Source organism: Squalius cephalus (genome assembly GCF_949319135.1).
Source record: "Squalius cephalus genome assembly, chromosome: 22".
NCBI classification, from domain to species: domain Eukaryota; kingdom Metazoa; phylum Chordata; class Actinopteri; order Cypriniformes; family Leuciscidae; genus Squalius; species Squalius cephalus.
In genome coordinates, this window is record NC_137143.1 from 15,227,871 (window position 1) to 15,251,908 (window position 24,038).

Consider the following 24,038-nt stretch of genomic DNA (forward strand, 5'->3'; position numbering starts at 1 on the left):
AAGTACATTCTTGATACACTTTATTTTACGTAGCTTATACCTGTGTAATATTATGTAATTAGGAAACTACTGCATGCATTTAAGCTGTGAACTAGTAAGTTAAATCAAACTAAGGCAGAGATGGATAAGGTATGTATACACAAAGTACACTTAAGTACATTCTTGATGCACTTTATTTTACGTAGCTTATACCTGTGTAATATTTTGTAATTGCAATGTAATTAGGAAGCTAATGCATGTATTTAAGCTATGAACTAGTGGGTTAATTCAGATGGATAACATATGTAGATACACAGGAAGTGCACTTAAGTACAATCTTGATACACTTTATTTTATGTTACATACAAGTAATGCTACAGAACATACACATTTACCATGTGTAACTGCAGACCTTATAGTCTAACATATTTAAGTACTTGTTGTTACATTGTGTTATACTAAGTACTTTCTTACATAATTACAGTGTACCAAGTCCGTAACACGTATGTAACAGACTCGGCTTGTTACACATGTGTAACAGTAGCTGCCTATTACATGTGCGTAATTACAATCTGTAAGTACAGGCTGTTCCATAACTTAGTTACATGTTAAGTACATTTTGTTACATGTTATTACAAAGTCTATTACTAAGTAATTAATTAAGTAATTACTCTGTATCAAGGGCACCGTAAAATAAAGTGTTACCAATTATTTCAGCAACCAGGGTGAATTGAAACATCTTGCATTGTTTGCTGTTTAATTAATTGATTGTTAAAAGTACTAAATTGAAAGAAGATAATATTGTTGTTTCGGTGATTAAACCAATGTTCTCATTACATATTACAATAATCTTGTGTTTGAAACAATGATTATGTGGACTGAAATCTGTATAACTGTAATGAAAGCATTACATCAGGTTTCGAAAGAATGACCAGCTGTGTTACAAGTGTGATCAGTTTGGATTTTTGAGAGAGTTTTGAAAATGTACACCTTACTTGTGAAAATAGTACCAAAGCGAATAAAAAAACTGTAAGCACAACAAAATGTGCTGTAAGTGATACTAGCCATTTTGCTTACACAATTTAGCCACTTTCAACCTCACAGAAGCCCCATGTCAGAAACAAATGGTTGTCACAAAAAAATGTATGTGATCAATTGAGGCGTATAATTTTTTTTTAATCCGGTAAGGCATGCATAAACTAAGATAGAAAACACATTTACCACATAAATCCCTTGATCAGCAGTAAAAATCTCATGCAACTTTTCTTCAACAGAGGATGTGTGATTAGAACTGGACTCATTGGAATCATCATAAGGGGTTGGTTGTAATATTTGTAATGAACTGTTACAACTATCCCCACCCCGAAACAGCCATACTGTTTTAGCATGTGGGTTAAAGTTAGCATGAATGCAAAGCATCAAATTAAACTAGAGAAATGGTTACTTAAAGTTTTGTGGTGGAAATCAAGCTTTCAATGTTGTTTATATTGTCTATGTGGTGTTTTTAATAAGACAAACCATGTGCAAATTCATCGGTCAACATATCATATTCTCCTTAAAACTGCAGTGAACCAAAGACAGTCTCAAAAACCAGTTTGAAATCGCTGGTGTTTCTGATGTCACAAACTACCTTGTAAACAATTACGTCAACGAGTGGATCTCTGAGCTGGTGTGAGTGAGTGGAGGCGGGGCTAATCTGCATATTCATAGAACCACGTATACAAATGAGGAAAGGGTGTAGACAGAGTTACATTCAAGCTATTTTAAGGCATGAAGAATTTTTTTTCAAGAAAAAAAAAAACGCTTAAATATATAATTTTGGTGATCAAAGATAAGTTTTAAGGGATAAAATGATTGACTACAGGGGGACAAATTTCAGATTTAAGTGAACTTATTAAGGCTGATCTGAATGATCTGTCCTGTTAGAATGGGGGTAGAATGTTCTCTGTTGATGGCCATTCAAAAATATGATAAAGATTTTACAAGCAACATATGAATTGCAAATATTGAATTACATTATACAGGACATGTTTTACCACAGAGATGTTTGGAGGGGTATTAAAAGCACAAACTGGACTCTGAAACTTATGTTTTCACTGTCTGCTGCATTTGTAGTCACAGCTCACGACAGTCGCTAATGAAGGGTTTGGGATTGTTCAGGTTTTTGTGGCGCCACCATTAAATCAGTGTTGTCATGACATCATTTCCTCTGGCTCCAGAGCGATTAATCATGACATTTTCAGCTCAGACTGCTATTTTGTTTACTATTTTTATTTAATAGTACATAAATACATTCATTTTGCAATGCATACAACAAACAGTTCTTGTTTTCAGAATTCAGTGTTGTTAGATTACGTTTTTTTTTCTTGACATATATGTGATATATGTAATTGTATTAGAAAAAAAATGTATACAATATTTACTCAAAACTCAGTACAAATATTTCTGTCAAGAAGGTGTGTTAATCGGCCAAACATCAGCTGATTTATGATTATATTTGTCTATGTATCACTAGAAGGATGTATGAAACCCTTTCCTGTGAGATTAGCTGATTGGAGCTCCGGTCGTGACGAGTTTGTAGTACGCCCCCTTCAGGCCCATGAGATAGTCGTGTGCGCCCTTCTCGATAACATATCCTCTAGACATCACAGCTATGATGTCAGAGTTCTGGATAGTAGACAGACGGTGAGCAATGACGATACATGTTCTGCCTTCTCTTGCTTTATCCAAAGCCTCCTGTACAGTCTGGCACACAGACGAACAAACATAGACTGGATGAGTTCTCACACAACTAACAAACAATGAAAATCCTCTAAAACTTGCGCTTTCTGGCTCACCTTTTCACTTTCTGTGTCCAGTGCTGAGGTGGCCTCATCCAGTAGAAGTATTTTGGGGTCTCGTATGATCGCCCTGGCTATAGCAATGCGTTGCTTTTGACCCCGGGAAAGCTGGGAACCTTGGGAACCAACATTAGTGTCGTATTTCTGCATCATGGGAGGAATAAACAATCAAGCAATTAACATTTTTGTCACACTCACAAGAAACCATTAAAGATTTTTAATAGGATTTTGTATCCGTTATTATAATAACAGATTAATAATAATTATATATTATTATCATTATTATAGCTCTTATAATTTCTTAGCACTTTAAATGTGTCTATTTTATTTTTAATAATATTAAAATATTTATATTTTGTACAGCACTTTTGGTCAACTTCATAAATTAATCATTTTTTGATCTAAAGATGTGAACAGCTTAGATCAGAATCTCCGAGCTGTCGTTTTGTAATTAAATTAGATTCCGACACAAAGTGAATGCAGCATTCATTCTAAATCCTTGTAATCCGAAGATTCCCAAAACTAACACCTCAGGAAGTGACATGACAAAGTCATGCAGCTGGGCCTTCTTGGCTGCGGAGACGACATCATCCATGCTGAGCTCTCGTTCATTGTCTCCATAGCGGATGTTTTCTGCAATACTGCAGTCAAACAAAATTGGCTCCTGAGAGACGATCCCAATCTTAGAGCGCAGGAAAGCAACGTTGACCCGAGTAGAGTCATGGCCATCAATGAGCTAATCGATAAAGAACATTGATTAGATCACAAACTCAATGTTTCAATAAAGATTTTAAAGCAAAAACCCCATTCAAAATATCGGTAAAAGATCTTAACCGTCTTCTTACCACACGTCCATTGTTAGGATCGTAGAATCTCTCCAATAGTTGAACGCTAGTGCTCTTGCCACAGCCGCTGCTGCCCACAAAGGCCAAAGTCTGTCCCGGCTTAACACTCACATTCAGACCATTCAGAACCTGAATATCTGGCCGGGTCGGGTACGTGAACTTGCAGTCTATGAACTCAATATCCCCTTTAAAATTATCCTTAAAGAATAAGAAAGAGAAAGAGAAAGTGTTATGTGACGGTCAAATTGTGTGTTCCTGTCTGTGTAGGGCAGGTGATTTTTAAATTGCTGTGCCAAGAAATAATGCAGAACTAAAATGTAATGTTAGAAATATTTTGTTTACATCTCCTACATTTCTATATGAAATATGACAAATACATTCCAGTCATAATAACAGATATTGTGATAAACACACTGTATTTTCCGGAATATGAGTCACATTTTGTACCATCATTCACAATCACCTGAATGAGAGGTATATCAGCCCATCAATTTGAATTAAGCCATATGTCGGCTTTATATTGCCAACTGATTTTCTAACAATATTCCATGAGTTATTCCACTGGACTACACATGGAATCTCTGGTTTCTCTTCAAGGTTTTTTTTTTTTACATATATAAACGTTTATTTTCCTTCTCTCGTTCACTTTTCCTCAAAACAACAGAAATAATTATCTTTACGTTTTTCTAATTCGGTAAATGACATTAAATATTGGTCAATGCAATAAGTCAATTAAACTACTGGAGATTACTGTGGTCTGTTTGTTCGCAAGATAAGGCATGTCAAGTTTATTTGAATAGCACATTTCCCACACACCTATAATTCAGTTTAGCTTTAAACTTGTAAAGGATTGTTTATAATAAACGTTTTTATAGCTAATGAATGCTACCATAATTTATACTTACATTTTTCAATCTTGTTCTGTTAAATTTGAAGGATTTGTTGTGGAGTGTGAGGCGGAACTAAATATTTATCGAGTTTAGAATATATGTAAACGTTTCGTTTTATTAACAGGTATTTTACATTATGAAGCGACTTATCTGTGTTTTTTCACTCAGCAATGCAATTTTGACCCTGTGAAACTTTTGGTGTGACTTTATTCCAGATAATACAGTCCATAAATGGTTGTTATTGATAATTGAATTACCCATTTGTCTCCTTCATTGCTGTAGGTGCTAATTTTGGGAATGTGGTCAAGTAGCTTGAAGAATCGCGCGGCAGAGATCTTGGCTTTGGCGTAGTCTGGAGTGTAAGAGGACGCTCGACCGAGAGCTGTGCCGCTGGTTACAATCGCTGAAATCACCCTGTTATTGATAGAAGCTCTCCAAATTATGAACATTTACTAAACCAGCAATATACTTTGTGGCATTGTTATCTCACCTGAAAACCATACTGAAGTGTAGCCCCTCTTGATAGACCAGATATCCACCGAATCGATAGGAGGCGGAGTTCGCCATGAAGACCACACACTGGGAAAACCCATAGCAGGCACCGTAAACGTTAGCCTTCTTCAGCGCGGCCTGGTACGGGGCCTCCAGCTGCGTGTTGAACATTTCCACAAAACTGCGCTCTTTTCCAAGGCCGGCAATGGTGCGGATGTTATTCAGAGCTTCTCCAGAAATCTGCGCTCAGAAACAGACACAGAGACTTTTAAAAAGCCTGATGCAGAAGCTGATGAGTAGGTGATTTTACCAATACTCAGTCTAACGTGAGCTCACCCGTCCTGCTGTCTCCATGGCCTCTTTGTCCTGCTTGGCGAATCCGGTAAGCATCTTAGCCTGAAACCCTCCAGAGAGAGCCAGGAAGGGCAGAAAGCACAGGATAACCATAGTGAGCTTCCAGCTGAAGTAGAAGGAGATGATAATGGCCACACCGATGTTGGTCAAAGAATTCACGATCATGCCGATCTGAGAACCTGTGGCCTGGAGTGAGAGTTTTTTGATTTAAATGTGCCGCAGATCATGTAGTCGTAATGAAAAAAGGATCAGCAAAATGTTTTTCTTACTCCCTGGACTTGTGAGGCATCAGTGGCCAGTCTTGTGGTCAAAGCACCAGGGCTGTTTCTGCGGTCATCAAACCAGCCGATCTCCTGCCCCAGCATTGCATGAAAACCCAGACGCCTCAGTCTACGTGTCAGCAGTTCCCCAGATTTAGAGAATGCATAGCCCTGAAAAACAGACAGACAGAAGTAGCTGTAATTAAGATCTAGACCACTAGATAAAGACCCAAAGCACTATATTATGTTTTATTAACAAAGTTCGGGAGGAGCACGTTCAGATAATTAAACCTAATTAAACACATGTGGAGCACATTCAGATAATCAAACCTAATTAGACCTGAGTGGAGCACACTCTGTTAATCAACCCAATTAACGAGTTAAGAGGTGTATAATATACAGCAAACTTGCCTCCGTTCGCTGACAGTTTAACAGCATCCCTCCACCACCCCTCCTCACTTCTAGTCCTAAATACTCTTACAACAACGGGGGAGTACTCTGGGTTCGGGCAAAAATTCTGAGCTCGGAGCCCTCCCCCCGGACAGCACGCCAAATACGCATAATCTTTACTCCGTTTAATTGATGTAAGTGTGAACTTGTGAAACAAACACGTGAAGACAACTGAGATCCTACAGTGTGACATGGCTTACAGCAGGGATAATATAGCCTACGTACAGTCTAACAAGCAACAATCATAAAGGACTACCATAGATCATTCAGTGTGCACTCGGCTTTAGTCATTAAAATATGGTAATTATAAATATTACATTATACTACTGAAGCTAAAATGGTCCTTTTCCCTTTCTTTGTTCTCAATTAGCCTTCATTTGAAAGCTAACAGTTTATTCTAGTAGCTTAGCATAGCACTAACTCATTACATGACACTGGTTGCGTCCGAAAACTTGCAAGTGCAACATGTTCCTGGTCCAACATCTTTGTTCCTTTCCGATCAACCAATCAGATTTCAGGGACACGTTTACAGTTATGTCAAGTTTAGGCTTATAACCAGGGTTCCCAGACTGCAACATAGTGTCGGCCCAGATCCGGCCCACATCTGGGATGTGTGGAGTCCACGTGTACCAGATGTGGGCCGGATATAGGCCGACACTATGTTGCAGTCTGGGTTAGGTGTTATTCACCTAACATTTCCCTTTGATTTTAGGGATAATTTATGGGTAGGGTTAGGATTAGGGGTAGGGGTATGGTTAGGATTAAATTTTCGAACAAGAATGTTGTTCCAGAATCAACAAAATATGTTGACCCAGGAACACTTCTAACTCTGCAAAATCAGGCTTGTTGCCTTGCTGCCCTACCAGGCAATGACATGATAGCTTAACTGTCATGGAATGGAACGCACAGGATTGTGGGATATCAAAGGCAGCGAAGGATGCATCTATGCTGCTTTCAAAACAGATCGATCAGATGAAAGTATCTAAGGAGACAGGAAGTGAAGCTAACATTAGATTCAGGGGTGCCTTGTTGCAGCCCTATCTTGGATTTTTAAGCTTTTGGACGCAACCACTGGTTTCCTGGCCCAGGCATTTGAAAGTAATTCTATCGCCCCCTTGAGGTTAGTTAACACCAATGACTATAACTATGCTATAATGCATAGAATTTTTGGTCTATCTGTAATAGTTTACAATATCTTTACGATATATATTATAATGAAAAGGCTTAATATGAAGACAAACCTGTAACACTTGTGTGAAAAACGAAACCAAACCAACAAATACAAAGAACAGACAGATGCCATTAATTTCCCTCCGTTGCTCAACAGGATCAGGCATCGAGAATGTCTGCAAGTAAAAAGAAAGAGATGAAAGCCATGCTTACAGAAAACACATGTCGTAGAGGAGAATAGCAGGCAGAAAACTCACCGCCAGGATCTGGCTGAAGAGGAGAGAGTAGACTGGGTTCACCCCTCCATTCACAGCGGCTCCAAAGCTTCCAAAGAGCATGTAGGGCCATTCGGGAGCGTTATATTTCAGAATACGAGTCACTGGAGCTGGTTCCACCTCCTCTACATCATCCTCAATAAGGCTGCTCTGTACACACATACAGTATGCACATACATGAGATGTTTGCGAGGTATGTCAGGCCCATGGAGGTGAAGAGATCTAACCTTTCCCATGAACTCCTGAGGAACGCAGGTTTCAGAGTAGGAGCGAGGACCTAGCTCTCCAGCAAAGGCCACTGAGGATTCGGGTACAACATTCGACAGCTGTGATCGAGATCTTCGGTGAATAGAAGCCCTGCAGATATAGTAAAAGAGAGAGAGTGAGGTAGAAAAAGTGAAAAACTATATTAAAATTGTATTCTCATACACACTTGTATTACCGATGGAGCTGCCTACTTGAGGAAAGTTTTTCCATCCATCATTTTTTATGCAATATCCCAAAATGCACAAAGAAATAGGTGGATGAAAACATAGCTAATGACATTTTGACCACTGAAATAGGAAGTGTCCCCAGTTTCCATTTCAACAATCTCACTTCAGATTTTTTTAATATTAGCTTTGCAACATGCTACCATCAAATTCTACTGGAATCAACTGATCATTAGTTTAGTCTCTTGTGGGTTCATGTCTAGCTAGGGTTTGAAAAAAGCTTAAGCAATAAAGTTTTTCACCATTTTTACCTCAAGCTAGCTCGATAGCTTCCTGCCCTGTTGAGACTCTTTCTCTCTGCATCAGGATCAATACTCTCAGCTTCCTCCATCTCTGAGAAGAGTGGGAGACATGAAGATTAGAATGACATATTCACTTCAAATCCTTTTCGTTCATTTGAAATAAAGCTGAAATAAAATAAAATATAAATATTGAATGAAAAACTTTAAATGAAAAATTCAACGAAAATTAGAAATGTTGCCTTGGCAACTAACTGAAATAAAAAAGTACAAAAATTACTAAAACTGAAATCAAAATAAATTAAAGATAAATAGTGAGAGTCATTGACAGCAAGTAAAAATAGGATGTTTTTCAGGTCGGTGGCAATGGGTTCAAAGTTAAAATAATTTGAACTTTGAGTACCACGTGACAATACAGGGTGCTTTGCTCCACAGAGTTCAATGCATCGGAGAACATTGACACTAGTCATGTGAACTGATCTCAGTACAGAGAACTAACAGTAGTAAAGAGAGAGTGTGCTACCCTGTTGGGCTTTTTGATTGAGGGCTTTGTCTCCTTGGCTCTGAAGAGTGACCAAGGTGAAGTAGACGCCCTTTCTATCCAGCAGCTCCTCATGTTTTCCTTGTTCCACGGCACGGCCATGCTCGAATCCCACGATCACATCTGCATTCTTTATTGTGGATAAACGGTGAGCGATGGAGATGGTGGTGCGACCCATTCGTACCTTCAACAGAGGATTGATGATTGTTCAACTCTTCAGTGATTTCGATGTACATTATTTTATTTACTTTTTGTAACTGCTGACCTTGTCCAAAGCCTCCTGTACGACAGCTTCACTCTCGTTGTCCAGAGCTGATGTGGCCATGTCAAGCAGGAGGATTCTGGGATTCCTCACAAGTGCCCGGGCTATTGCGATTCTCTGTTTCTGCCCGCCACTCATCTGGCCACCTCCCTCACCTACCGAAGTGTCAAATTTCTAAAAAGAAAAGATCGAAAAGTTTAAGATCTTAAACATTATAAAAGATTTTTTTTTAATGTTTTTGAAATAAATCTTTTATGCTAACCAATGCTGCATTTATTTCATTAATAAAACAATAATGTTCTGAAATATTATTACAATTTAAAACTGTTTTATATTTTTTGTAAATATATTCAAATGTAATTTATTCCTGTGATGGCAAAGCTGAATTTTCAGCATCATTACTCCAGTTTTCAGTGTCACATGATCCTTCAGAAATCATTCTAATATGCTGATTTGGTGATGATAATAATAAGAATAATTTCTTATTGGTATCAATGTTAAAACCAGTTGTGCTGCAAAATGTTTTTTGAAAATGTGATCTTTTTTTCAGGATTTTTTGATGAATAGAAAGTAGAAAAAAAGACATTTTTATTTGAAAATGTATTTGAAATTGGAATCTTTTGTAACATTTTAAATGTCTTTTTGTCACTTTTAAACAATTTAATGCATCTTTCCTGATTAAAAGTATTAATTTCTTTAAATACAAATCTTACTGACCCCAAAATTTTGAAGTATAAATTGGGGTTTAAAGGAGGGATTCAAATGTAATTTAAACCTAAAAAATAAACAGAAACCTTCAGGATTTTGAAATATTTGAAACAAAAAGGATAATAATATAATATAATATAATATAATATAATATAATATAATATAATATAATATAATATAATATAATATAATATAATATAATATAATATATCTGGGATAGGCTCTAGGCCTCCCGTGACCCTACAGAGGTTAAGTGTTATGGAGATGGATGGATGTTATGGAGAATGGATGGATGGATGGATGGATAATAATATAATATAGAGACCAAGATGGTCATTAATTATGATGTCTATGTATGTTGGACATATTTGGTGGTCTCCTGCCTGTGGTAAATCCATGATGAAGTTATAGGCGTTGGCCTCTTTGGCTGCTGTGATGATGTCGTCGTTCGAGACTCCAGGACGCCCATATCGAATGTTCTCAGCAATGGTGGTCGCAAACAGAACCGGCTCCTGCTCCACAATCCCAATCAGAGAACGCAGCCACTGGATGTTCAGGCCCCTGATGTCATGACCATCCAACGTAACCTGGAGTGAAGGAAATCCTTCTGAATGATGTTCACAAAAAAATACTGCAGCAAGTAAAAGAGATGTTTCTTTACCATCCCTTCTTTGGGGTCATAGAACCGTTGAATGAGCTGGATCGCGGTGCTCTTCCCAGCGCCACTGGGACCCACAAACGCTGTTGTCTCTCCTGACTTAACCTGCAGATTAAGCTGATCGAGGATCTGTGAGAAGGAGGAGAGTAGAGTTCATCTAAAGTAGGAACACAGCAGAGAGCCATCTGGTACTGGTGAACATTTCAACTTTACCTTCACTTCAGGTCGAGATGGGTAATGAAAAGTTACGTTATGAAACTCCAGATCTCCTTTCACTTTATCTAACTTATATCCAGCCTCAGAGAGACAATCGATCTCTGGTTCCTGAAAATAAGACAATATTCCTGTCAATCCATCACTCGGGAAGGTGTCGGACAGTCTCAGATAGATGTCAGACATGCAATAATACAGCTGTTTTCTTCTGACTGGCACCTGCTTTGAGCTTGCTGGGCTTTTTCATTCTGTGCATTTTTCTACACTTACTAAAATCCAGCACAGAGGGCTTTAACACTCATCTGCCATCTGTGTAAGATCATATTTTCGGTACTCATGGGATTGACATCTGTCTGATTTTTTTTTTTTTTCTGTATACAAGTGGCCAAATGTAGATTTTTTACATTTAATAAAATTATTCAATTCAATTGTTCAATTATTCAATTGTTTTCAGCATAACAATTAAAGTGAGTTCAGAATTAAAAAAAATAAAAAATAATTTTGACTTAAAAATAAAAACAAATGAAGGAAAATTAATCAAAAACATTCTTGTTCATTTTACATCATTTTACTCAAAAATGCTGTTTATTTACAGGTTTAAATTCTATTTATAGCTTTAATTTATATTTACTGTATTTTAGTTTTAGCTATTTTAATACTTCAACTTATTTCATTTCAATTAGCAATTTTAAGTTCATTTTAATAGTTTCATCTAACATTTTCATCTAACATTTATATTTTATTTCAGCTTTATTTTATTTAACAAAAATGTTAATAGTGTAATACTTTTTTTGTTTGTTAACAATAACAACACTGGATTTGAGACAGATATTAGTCTTTCCATGTGATTTGTGTGATGTCCGTTGTCCGCAGGGTTCTTACGCGGTCGATGGTCTCAAAGATAATGGTGGCGGCTCCTCTTCCAGCAGCAAAAGCCTCCAGACAAGGAGACGCCTGGCCCAAATTCAGCGCAGCAATAAGCACTCCGAAAAATACCTGCAAAACAAAACGTGATATCCAATCAATATCTGCGTTCTGCCTTTTCTGCCACATCTGTAATGTGAATAACAAAATGAACCTTGATGTGTGGGTTCTTTTTCATGTGCTTGCATGAGATCATGTGTGTGTACCTGTAGTAAAGTCCCTGGACTGTACTCTTGTGTGTCCACTACTAAACTGGACCCATACCAGAAAGCTAGTGCGTAACACAGGAAGATGATGAACCACAAGTATCCTGTGAAAAACCCCATGATCAGACCTTTCCTGATGCCCCATCGCTGGGCAGAGATCAGATTACGGTCATACCTGCGGAAAATACAATGTGTAAAGAGTTTGGAGGAAATAACACAGTCAGTACATTTCTGATTACAGTGTGGTGCGGGAGTCATTATGTGAAGTAAAGATGATGGTTAGTTACCTGTCCACTTCTTTTTTCTCGCCACCGAATGCTGCCACAGTACGAATAGAAGACAATACCTCATCTGCCACAGCACCTGCTTTAGCGTACGCCTGCAGCTCCATTCCCGTCAGTTTCGCCACAAACTAGACAAGCACAAGCAATCAAAACAAATGTAATATATTGTCAAGTCCTGGGTGTGTGTGTAATTTACATTGTAGAGTAAAACATTGAAGTATCATCAAGTTATGTTTACCACAGACCGTATTTTATTCATAAATTGGAAAAACCCCATTATAAAAACCCATTGGAAAATCTCGAGGGAACCGGTTTGAATTGGTCTTTCGTGTTTTGACGTCATTCCTTCCTTTTCATGCCGAATTTAATATTGGGGATTTTTCAGTGACTCTTTCTGCAGGTTACATGTTAAACCAGTAAGGTGGCAAAAGTCAGCGGCACCTCTGTCTGTGCTGGCCGTGATAGATTTAGTGCTTTTAGTTCAGGAAAGAACAAAATGCAGTTCACACAGAATGTTTTTTTGTTTTTATTTTTAAATAGGACCTATTATGCAAAATTCACTTTTACATGGTGTTTGAACATAAATGTGTGTCGGCAGTGTGTGTACACAACCACCCTATAGCCCAGTGGTTCTCAATTCCAGTCCTCGTGACCCACTGCTCTGCACATTTTGTATGTCTCCCTTATTTAACACACCTGAACCAGATCATCAGCTCATTAGGGGAGACTCCATGAACTGAACTGAGTGTGTCAGATAAGAGAGACATACAAAATGTGCAGAGCAGTGGGTCACGAGGACTGGAATTGAGAACCACTGCTATAGCCTAATGGTAAAAATCCACCCACTTCTTTTTTTTTTTATCCCCATGAATCATAAGTAGTGTCTCAGAACAAGCGGTTTGCAGATTGTAGCTTTTGTGACATCACAAATGTTTAGGCCCCGCCCACAACTGCTGACGGACTCTGCCCTATTAGCATAGACCCGCCCTGAGATAGCTGTACACAGTCTGACATGTTTATCTCCTTTGCCAGAGCAGCATTCAAGAAATGTATTCTTATTAAAGATACTAAAGTTATTCAAGAAAAGTGAGTGATTTTCTGTTTTTCCTTTGTTGTTTGATTCATATGAACAGCATAGCAGTAGGTACTGTATATTACGCTGCTTTCACTTTAATACACAGATCTAATATACACATGTGATTTCTTTACTTGCTGTTTACGTTCACAGACATAACCGACTGTGTTTGTGTGAACGGTGATTTTTTGACATTACTTTGTGTGTATTTGACAGTTCAATGTAAAAGACGCAAAAGAGAACTTAGATTAATACTCATGGGACGCTCCATCTGACATCCAGCTTTCTGTGCACATGCTTCGGATGTGTGCGCTCAGAAAACCATATATCAGAAGTTTAGACTGATTTGGCTTTAAAAAGCATGTTTGGCAGAGTATCTGTTGCGTGAACTGTAGTGGCTCCACCCTCTTCTGGAAAGCAGCAGCTAATTTGCATTTAAAGGGACATCCACGAAAACAACCCTTCTACTCAAAAATGGGCATTTACAACATGGTTTAATAAATTATCTGTTGGGTATTTTGAGCTGAAAATTCACAGACACATTCTGGGGACATCAGAGACTTATATTACATCTTGTAAAAAGAGGCATAATAGGTCCCCTTTGAGATGCAATGCAGTGTAGTGGAATAAACATACTCGCATTTTTCAAAGTTTTTTGACATGCCGTTTAAAAAAACGTGGGACTGAAAAACTCGGCACACTGGTCAAAGATGACAGTCTAGTGCATGTTGATATAAAAAAAAATATTTAAAAGCAGCAACAGAATGTGCCGGGCAATCTGCAGGTTTCAAAAACTCGTCTTTGATTAAAAAAGCAGATGACGTACAAATTTGTTAATTGAAATCCAGTCTGCCCACATAGTTATCATTATCTTTATCGTTGTCGTTCTTGGTGTGAACGGAGCTGTTGTGTTTAAAATGTGTGATCTTATGTGTGAAATGCATGAAATCTTATGTATGAAAAAAAGTCCTGATGAATTTTCTTTTCTCACCAGAGCCATGAGACCTGCTCCGAGCCCAATCAGAGGAGACACTGAGACGATGACCAGCGTTAGTTTCCAGCCCTTTGCGAAACCCATGAGGAAACCACACACGAATGTGGTGAAGCGCTGGATGAAGATCCCCACCTGATCAGCAATGGCATCGTTTATCTTGTTGATGTCACTAGGATTACATGAGATACACACACACACAATGTTAGGTAACTCTTGTTTATTTAGCATTTGTGCTCTGGAAAGTGTTTGAATGTGTCTTACTCAGACATGCGAGTGTTGAGCTCTCCCACAGAGGTGCAGTCAAACCAACCAATCTCCATCCTCATGACCTTCCTGAAATACATCTGCCTGATGATCTGAATCTGCCGTGCTGCCGCAGTGATCCACAGGGAGATCTGAAGGAAACAAAATGAGAGAGAAAAGCCTTTAATGGATACTATAATAAGGTCATGCAAAAATTATGCACATTATTGAAGTTTTTGCAAATTTCGTATTGCACATTTACAAAACAAGAAAGAACCAACAGTAATTAGTTGAAAAGTCTCACTTGGAGGTATCCAAGAATGAAGACCCCCGCTCCAATGCCCACATAATAGTAGGCGAAATTGGTCATTTCATATTCAATGTCTAATAGCCTGAAGCAGAAGAGCACACCATCATTAAATACATTTTTTGAAAAATTGAGAGAGAAAAATAGGAAATAATTTTCAACAGTAGAAAGTTTTTTTTTTTTTTTTTAAATGCCAGACACATACATTTGATTTGATTGAATATGTTTTTCTAATATTGAGCAGAAAAAAGATACACTGTTCCCTTGATACAAAGTAAAAAAATTCACTTTTTTGGGGGGGGGGGCTTTAATAAAATGACTAATAATTTCATTTTGGAAACATCACGTTTACTAATTTTCTCACACAATATAAATGAGTCTTTATACATTCATATAAATAGCTGCATTTTAGAAAGAGTGAATCCCTCACATGGGAAAGAATCAAATAAGTGAAAACCACTGCTTTGTTTATTCTCACCCGCATGATTTGGTCATGTTCAGGGCCAGGTTTTCTTCTTGTGTCAGGTTTCGCCACTGTATAGTGTTGTTCACACATACTTTCTCCGGGTCAGTAAGCTCATTGAGCTCGATGTCATACGCTATGAAGGCGTCCGTCAGCATCCCAAACACGAGCAGCATCAGCGGCTGCGCTGAACCGTGAGCAATCGCACACAAGCTCCCAAAAATCATCATCCAGATCTCCCGGCAGCTGGCAAAGCGAAACTGCAGGGGAAATCAATTTACATGTTCATCAATAATGTGATTATTTCAGATAATCAAAGTAAGGACTTAATTGCAGTAAGATGTTTACCTCTTCACTCCCATTTACATGTAATTTTCATTATTCTTATTATGCTGAGAAGTGTTTTGTGGTTATTTTTACCGCCGTGTAGGCCTACCCCACAGCACAAATGATGAACTCACATATACAGTATGTTACTGTTTTAATCTACTTTCATCAAATGCAAAATATATAGTGTAAAAACATTTCTTCTTTTGTATTAGTTTGTACAAAATTGGCCTACTGCAAAATTATGTACAGAACAGCTAAATTACACTGACAGGCCTAAAAAAAGTTTCTGATTGGATTTAAATAGGCAAATGCCTTAGAGTCTATGATTGGATCAGTTATGTTTCTAGCATGTTTGGCAACAGTTCTTCTAAGCCTAATTGATAGAGTGTGTAGCTTTTTATTTCTTAAACAACCATGTAGACACATCATGGCCAATCATCATAGCCAAGATTCATCAGGCTCAAATTGTGAAAGAATGGTTGTGAGGGAGCATGAAGAATCATTTTCACACATGAAGTGGCTCTGAGTCCAGTCCTTAAATTCATTGAAAGTCTTTTGGATGTGCTGGAGGAGACTTTACAGAGTGCTGGACTCTTGCATTGTCAATTTAAGTTCTTGACCAAAAATGCATTCACCAATTAATGGAAATAACATCACAACATTTATTTCCATCAAGAGGTGCATCAATTGTTGATCAATATTCGGATATACCGTGTATATTCGGATGAAATTTTCGATCCACAAAATCCTGATTTTAGAACACTGTTGGCCTTACGGACAATACTAACATGTCACTTACAGTCATTATAAACTGTACATTATGCAACAGGTGTCCATCCGTGCCGTGTAACTTTTTTTTTTTTTGGCCCAACTCATTGTAATAATATATCTCAGAGGAATTACCAGCTGAAAGAAGCCAACGCGGATGGCCGATTCTTCTTCCTTGCCATCTTTGGACCTGTGAATGAAATAGTTTGTGGTGCTCAAAGTAAATGTGAGAAAACAAGCTTTCATCATCAAGGAAAAGGAGAAAAAGATGACTTACTTTTTATCCTTTCCCATTGTCCTGTATTAACACAAGTTTAGTTTAGAAATATTAAAAATAAGCAATTCCCAATGCTTTATTTTAAATAAACAAATGTAGATGAAAAAAAAGCAGAACTTACATGTAATCACCATTTGTCGCTGTAACAGAATCAATATGTTCATTCGTGTCTGAATGGATTGTGCTATAGATTTGAGAATAGTTTTAAAAGATTAATTTTTAAACCCTTTACCCTCATCTGAAAATTCATAACCATCATTTTCCTGTCCAAACTTCTTGATGCTGCGCAGCTTTACGGTTCCTGGCATAGTTCTGCCTGTTCTTGTCTTAATGCCATTAGGAAAACAGATGCTTGAGGATAATTGCATCACAGAGGAACATAATGTATCATTTCAGATTTCAAACCAACAAAGTAAACTTACCTGGCTGATCCAAAGTTACTCTCTTTTTCTGAGATTTTTAGTTTTACAGTGAAAACTCTTCCTTGGATGCTCCTAAAATCCAATCATATTCTTAGCAAGTGTCTGGATAGACTCCTTCTAAGCTCCGGGAACGTGTCGGTTGTGAATCTCTCGATTGTTGCCAGCAGTATGTGTTTGTAGTTAAATGTCTTGGTCAGTTTGGCTCAGGTGAGGTAACTGTCCGGAAGGTTTGTTCTGTCAGGGAGGGTGAATGACACTGAGGGTGAATACAAACACTGACATGAGATAATTGTCCCCAAAAAATCAATTCGGGCACATATTCACAAGATGATTATTATTATACTGACAAAAAATCTCATTAAAGTCCCCCTGTAGTCAATAATTTGAACCCTCTCAAACTCAGCATTGATCACCAAAATTACATATTGAAACGCTTTTTCCTTGAAAAAAAATTCTTCAAGCCTTAAAATAGCTTGAATGTAACTCTACACCCTTGCCTCATTTAGTACATGCTGTTCTATGAATATGCAGATTAACCCCGCCTCCATTCACTCAAACCAGATCAGTTACAAGGTAGTTTGTGATGTCAGAAACACCAGCAATTTCAAACCGTGTTTTTGAGACTGTCTTTGGTTCACTGCAGTTTTAAAAAGAAAATCAGCAATGGTGTTGACATATGAATTTGCACATGGTTTGTCTTAAAGCATATTAAAAAAACACCACATAGACATATAAACAATATTAAAAGCTTGATTTTCACCACAGGGGACTTTAAGAATAAGATTAAGTTGTTAAAAAAATTTCAGGAGCATCCAATAGGGTGGCCATTTGTCATACAGTCTTTTATACTAAATAAGCCATGATTAAATGACTGTACTTGAATATTTTACATGCCTGAGATATGGGAGATGTCTAAAGATTCAGATGCATTCGGAGAACTGTTTCTGAATCAAGGTAAAAGCTTGCGAGGTCATTCACCTCAGCATGTTACTGTTCTGCAGGAACAGGACAGGGTAACCCATCATGCACTGCAGAATCAACATGTTTGAAAGGTACTGATCTACACCATTTTATAAAACACTTTTATAGTACTCTGATATAGCCTTGACCAATAAAACGAATTTCATTTTACGTAAGTGAAACACCCATCTATGTTGTAGGGAGATATTACATATTTCGTTTTTGTGTGCAAAATATTTAGTTGTATTGCGGCAGAACAAGCATGAGTGCGCGCTACACAGAAACCAAATACACAGACAGAACTGAATCATTAACTCAGAGGTCAGATCCTCCTGTAGCTCTGCCTCATTCCACACTCAGATTAATACGGTCAACACTCTATATGTGATTGACCTGATAAACTCTATTCTTTACTGCACTCTTAACAATCATAAAAATCAAACAATGAGTTTCCAAAATCTTTTAAATCATTCGAAAGTCAATTCAAGTCGAAATTCAAATGGAAGTATGTTTAAAAAAATAATTTTCTAAATAAAATGAGGTTGTTTCCTTATGCACTTGCATGCTGCGCATAGAGACAGAGCGCAGCGGATGGCCAAGGTGGAGCCGGAGGGACGATGGAGCCTGGTGGAGCCATAAGGCCGAGGGTCTCTGGTGGAGCAGAGGGAGAGAGGAGCCAAAGTGGAGCCGGCAGGTCGACGGGCCGAGGTGGAGTGATGGGATCAGTGGCTGGAGGCAGAGCCAGGGGATCCACCTGCGTGGGCAAAGCTAGCGACCGTAAGACCAGAGGCTTATCCATACAGAAAGGCATTAGGGAAGAAGATGAGGGGCTGACGGAACCAGCTGAGGCGGGTCTGAAGTGCTGGCTGACTTTTTCAGTGGATGAGGGAGAGGTCAGCGATGATAACCATGTTGGGTAGGACCAGCGGTGATGAGGGCACAGATGATTCAGGGCTGGGTCGAATTACTTGTCTGGCATGCATAATACAGCGTGATAGTACAGATCCGTGTGAATTGGAATCATTTTGATAACGTTGTTTTCATCTGTACAGAGAGGAAAAACTTTTGCCTGGGAAAAAAAAAACTTGTCATGTCAATGAGGTCTTCGCAGGGGATAGTCTAGTTGACATGGTCTCTGCTGACACTTCAAGGCTGTGTTGTGGTCGTGTCCAGGCGCAGGTCCTTCATCTGATCCGGATACAGCCCAGATCCGGCTGACTACGGTAAACCTCGGGATAAACGGAGAGACTAATATTAGTGTAGATGCCATTCTTCTTATGATGTAACACGTACACCAAGTGTTATGGGAAGTGTTCCCGGATGACCTCATTTATGCAGCCTAAAAATCATTTTACATGATTTGAATTATAGAAATTGATAATGTGCTATGTGTATGCCAGGTTGAAGAGATTGTGTTTTTAGTCTAGATTTAAACTGACAGAGTGTGTCTGCTTCCCGAACAATGCTAGGAAGACTGTTCCAGAGTTTAGATGCTAAATAGGAAAAAGGATCTACCGCCTGCAGTTGATTTTGATATTCTAGGTTTTATCAACTGGCCAGAATTTTGAGATCGCAATAGACGCGAAGAACTATAATGCGTTAAGAGCTCGCTCAAGTACTGGGGAGCTAAACCATTTAATGCTTTGAAAAGTAATTTGCAAGATTTAAAATGTATATGATGTTTAATAGGGAGCCAATTCAGTGTTGACAGAACCCGGGGTTATATAGTTATACTTCCTGGTTCTAGTAAGAACTCGAGCTGCTGTGTTTTGGACCAGCTGGAGTTTGTTTATTAAGCGTGCAGGGCAGCCGCTGATATGGGCGTTGCCGGCTCACACTCCTGGTCAGACTTGTGATGGGGTTCAACCTCCGGGCCAGGCGTGGCTGCAGGCTTAGGCTCCTGCATGGGCTCTTCATTAGCTCTGGCTCAGGGTCCGTTGTGGGCGTAAGCTCCCAGTCTGCGGTGGGCTCTGGTTTGTGATCCGTTATCAGCGTGGGAGATGATTAGCTGGTCTCTGGGCTTAGCTGCGTGACAGGTGCGAGGTGGGGCTGGACAATGGCGATGGTCTCTTCCACTTCGCCCACAGTGAACGAGGAACGATCAGTCCATAGCGTGAAGTAGATGTACTCCTCCAGCCTCCAACAGGGGTCTCCTCAAGGCAAGACAAATCGTATCTCATCATCCAGCCTGCACCAAAATTCCTTCATTAGGGTGAGGTCATCACAGTCAGCGTGGTGGCAGATGTTAATAAACTCCTATATAAATATACCTTTCCAGACAACAGCCACCCTGAAAAATAAAAATAATCTTTCCATTTTTCTGCCCTTTAAAGTTGATAGGTGGAACATTGAGGGACACTATATCCTAGTGATGTTACATATTTGACACTGAAGCTTCAAAGCGTGTATCGAGTACGCAGCGCAATTTCTTATGAAGCTCCGTGCCGGAGCGCGTATTGTTTTCAGAGAAACACGTGATCAACGAAAAACGAAGCCTCACTTTTTTCCAGTCATGTGAATGCTTCACTTTGCGTGTCGGAATGTTTGAACCCAGACCACTACTCTACAGGTTTTTGGAAGTTTAATTCCACTTACTAACATTTTTTTTAAATATAAATAAGCCTATAGCCTGTTACATGATCATATATTCTGACACATAAACAGCATAGAAATCATAAAATAATTAGACCAACATTTACTTGCATCAAGCAACCCTGTTGGAATTTTTATAATTAGTAGGCTATTAATATAATTGTTACATTTATTTTATTGCCACACTTTAATATGTGAATCATATTATCAGAAAACTGAACATTTAGCGTTGTCAGGCTTTTATTTGTGCTTAATGGATCAAACAACGGCGCTGCGCACTCAGTTACTCATAAACATGGCTGCTATAAATTTGACCTGCCACAAGACAGCGCTGTTTTCGACGATGCTTCAAATCTTTTCCCGAAACATTCAGGGAAAGCCTCAGTGCTTCATGAGGCTTCATTTGCCCATCCCTACTGTATCTTCTTTTCTGGTTCCAGTATTCTGTCACTGTTACGACCGCGGCCATAACACAAGAGAGGACATAGACAACTCAGCTCGTACAATACGCTGATTTCACGCAGCCGTTATTTTGAAATCGAAAGCGAGGCTCCGGTGGGAAGAAAACCGGAAGTGTCGCCTTTAATCATAGGAGAGTCGTGAATGCGATGGCGTATTGTTGTGTTTAATGATGTTTTGTCAATTCTAAAACTGTACATACATTTCTTTCATACTTTAGACTATATACAGTGAAATTCATTTATAAATAAAATATTTTTTTTTATATTATTCAGAAAGTAAAAAAAGAAGCAGGAATGAACTATATAAATATCCTATATTGGATATTAACATCCAAAAGTGTAAATCGCGGCAGCAGCTTCAGGTTGGTAGTCCAAAGCCATTGTTGTTTATCTTTACTTCCGGGGGTTTTCCCACCGGAGCCTCACTTTCGATTTCAAAATGGCGGCTGCGTGAAATCAGCGTATAGGGGTTTATTAACAAAATGATATAGACATAACGATAGGAAAATGAACCGGTCACACTTCAAATAACACAAAATAAAGTAGATAAACAAAAGTCAGGTAGCTTCCACGAGGCAGCATGTATCAAACATAACATGAACAATGCTGGACAAGGACTGAAACAAACTAAGGGACTTTAATACATAATGAACTAAATAAAGACAGCTGTGCTCGTTAAATTAATATCCATGATAACAGATAATGGCGGGAAACTAGAGCAAAGGTAACACAGGAGGTAACTGAGGAATACAAACTAAAAGTCCATGAAAATGAGTATTCATTTTAGTATGTTAAAAGTAGGCCTACATACGATTTAATCTGCATCATGGCCTTGCTAATTCAGCAGAAAAGTGCTGTTTGATTTACCAGCTTTGTGTGTGTAAATAGTTTTAAACGGTAAAATGTACAGGTTGTTCTGTAAATAGGTTTACATTTTTTTTACTGACAAGAATATTCAGCAAAAACGACAGATTTTATTTACCGTGTACCTATTGTGAGTAAAATTATTTTTATTTATTTTTTTAATTTTTTTTTTTTTTTTACAATTGGTTAGATTGTACCAGGAGCTTCAGAAAGTTTGAGTCCGTGGCAAGAAGTGTGTTTTCATCACAGGCTGTAACTGGCTTCAGAACGCTTCTTGGCCCATCTGGACACGAGCGGAGCCTGTTCTGCGGCAGCATGCCTGAGAGGAGGAGCTGGGAAAATCATGTTCATCAAGAGTGTCCACAGTCCATCTGGAGAACATGAAATGTGAGAGCATTTATACAGCTTTCACTTTGTTTAAGAACTTGGTAATAAAGGCAAGAAATTACACTACCATTCAAAAGTTTGGTATAAGATTTTGTAAATGTTTTGAAAGCTCTTATGCTCAACAAAGCTACATGCATTTGTTTGATCAAAAATACAGTTAAAACAGTAATATAGTGAAATATTATTACAGTTTAAAATAATATATTTTAAAACGTAATTTATTCATTTGATGGTAAAGCTGAAAAAGTCAATTCATTCTAATATGCTGATTTGGTGCTCAAGAAATGCTTTATTGTTATTAATGTTGGAAACAGTTGTCTTGCTTATATATATATACTTTTGTATATGTATAAAATATATATATTGGAAACCGTGTAACTTTTTTTTCCGGTTTCTTTAATGAATAGAAAGTTCAAAAGAAAAGCATTTATTTTAAATATATATTCTTTTGTAACAATTAAAAAAATTCTTTACTGTCACTTTTAATCAATTAATTTGTCCTTTCTGAATAAAAGTAAGCCTATTAATGTCCTGCTGACCCCAGACATTTGAACGGTATGTATATTGTGACCAGGTAGGCCTATTAGATTTGTAAAGAAATAATTAAAAATAAAAATCGATTGTTACCTGCACAAAGGGCCTTAAATTCTTCTAAACTTAATTTTAAAATAGTTTTAATGATCAATAATGACTAGCTTCCTGGAAAAAGCACATTTCTTAAGGGTAGGCCTACAGTATTTATATTTCATGGGTAGCCTATAGTTTATTTATTTATTTTTATTGTTTTATATTTTAAGAGGGAGTATATTCATTTTGGTGTAACGTTCTTGTGCATGAGCCAGGATTCTTCAAGATTAGCGTGACTGTGTAATCATTTCACATATATTATTTTCACATTTCTGCATTGTCCTTGTGTTGTACGTATTGTGTGAACACCTTCCAATGTGTTTAATCTCTGTAAAGGTTATGAAAGCGAATTTCTCTGAGATGCCAGATGGTGAACTGCGATGTGGATTGAACATGCCGGCTCAGCTGTGCAGCTCGTACCTGTTACTCCCCAGGGTGAGATGCACAATTTACACCTGCACCTCTGACTGTCTACTGCTAAAAGTGCTGTTGTAACAATTACATTGAGTGAGTACAGTATTAAGTTCCAGATTATAACCAATAATTGCAGAGACTATTAGTACAGGTTTTAGTTAATACATGCATATCGTTTTGACCGAGGTCATTCTCATATGGACCACCAACATGGTCACTGCTGATGGAGTATTTGATTTTGACAGCAGCTACAGCCACATTCCCGTTTGTAGCGCAATGGCTCCACCATGTGGCCAGTTGTTCATTTGGCTGCTGGGACAGCAGATCCAAATTTAGACTGTAGCACCAAAACTTTTGCAAACAGGGAGAATGTGACTTTAGCAGAATATCCACAGTCAATTTCAAAGGCCTTGCTATTTAAAATACATATATGAAGAGGTTGCTCAATCTACAGACTTGACTTTCTGAAATTGTGGTAGTTGGTTTTCTAAACATCTCCATTTGGATTATATATTTTATGCACGAGGAGATTTGACACTAAATGCATATGCTGATACATTATCAGTTATCAAAGACCAAAAATATACTGTTGTGCGAAAAGGTGTGGCAAGATAGTCAATCATCAGCATTCTAAACATTTACGTGCCAACTATTTTCTCAATTTCATGGTATCCCATTTGTCCCAGAATCAATTAGATAAATTGTCCCACCTTTATGAGAACGGCGTTCTAAGGACAATGACAACTAATTTTTTTTTTTTTTTTACTGTAAAT

General features: G+C 38.0%; 1 protein-coding gene across 2 annotated transcripts; it reads right to left on the bottom strand.

Annotated features, from left to right (window-relative positions):
* Nucleotides 1-301: 301 nt before the first annotated feature.
* On the bottom strand, nt 302-17,165 carry abcb11b (ATP-binding cassette, sub-family B (MDR/TAP), member 11b). Of its 2 annotated transcripts, XM_079858380.1 has the most exons (29): nt 16,961-17,165; nt 16,771-16,864; nt 16,660-16,678; nt 16,539-16,559; nt 16,397-16,451; nt 15,179-15,423; nt 14,698-14,785; nt 14,412-14,545; nt 14,148-14,319; nt 12,085-12,209; nt 11,798-11,972; nt 11,550-11,663; nt 10,668-10,778; nt 10,458-10,583; nt 10,180-10,383; nt 9,092-9,262; nt 8,809-9,010; nt 8,298-8,379; nt 7,783-7,912; nt 7,538-7,705; nt 7,352-7,456; nt 5,670-5,831; nt 5,383-5,586; nt 5,045-5,286; nt 4,812-4,968; nt 3,665-3,862; nt 3,349-3,555; nt 2,817-2,963; nt 302-2,724 (listed from the first exon to the last, which is right to left on the bottom strand). In XM_079858380.1, exons 2-29 carry the CDS (start codon nt 16,844-16,846, stop codon nt 2,524-2,526), a joined length of 4,041 nt encoding a protein of 1,346 aa, XP_079714506.1. In that variant the 5' UTR covers nt 16,847-16,864; nt 16,961-17,165; the 3' UTR covers nt 302-2,523. The 2 variants fall into 2 exon arrangements, with proteins under 2 accessions (XP_079714506.1, XP_079714507.1); XM_079858381.1 differs by lacking the exon at nt 16,771-16,864 and having other exon boundaries at nt 16,660-16,722; nt 16,961-17,155.
* Nucleotides 17,166-24,038: the final 6,873 nt, after the last annotated feature.

Coding starts and splice junctions, on each gene's coding strand:
- abcb11b (XM_079858380.1), bottom strand. CDS start 16,846: ATGCCAGGAACCGTAAAGCTGCGCAGCATCAAGAAGTTTGGACAGGAA. Junction 12,210..14,147: donor GAGCAGGTCTCATGGCTCTG/GTGAGAAAAGAA, acceptor GTGCTTGTCTAG/TTTGTGGCGAAACTGACGGG. Junction 5,832..7,351: donor TTTTCACACAAGTGTTACAG/GTTTGTCTTCAT, acceptor TCTGTTTTTCAG/GGCTATGCATTCTCTAAATC.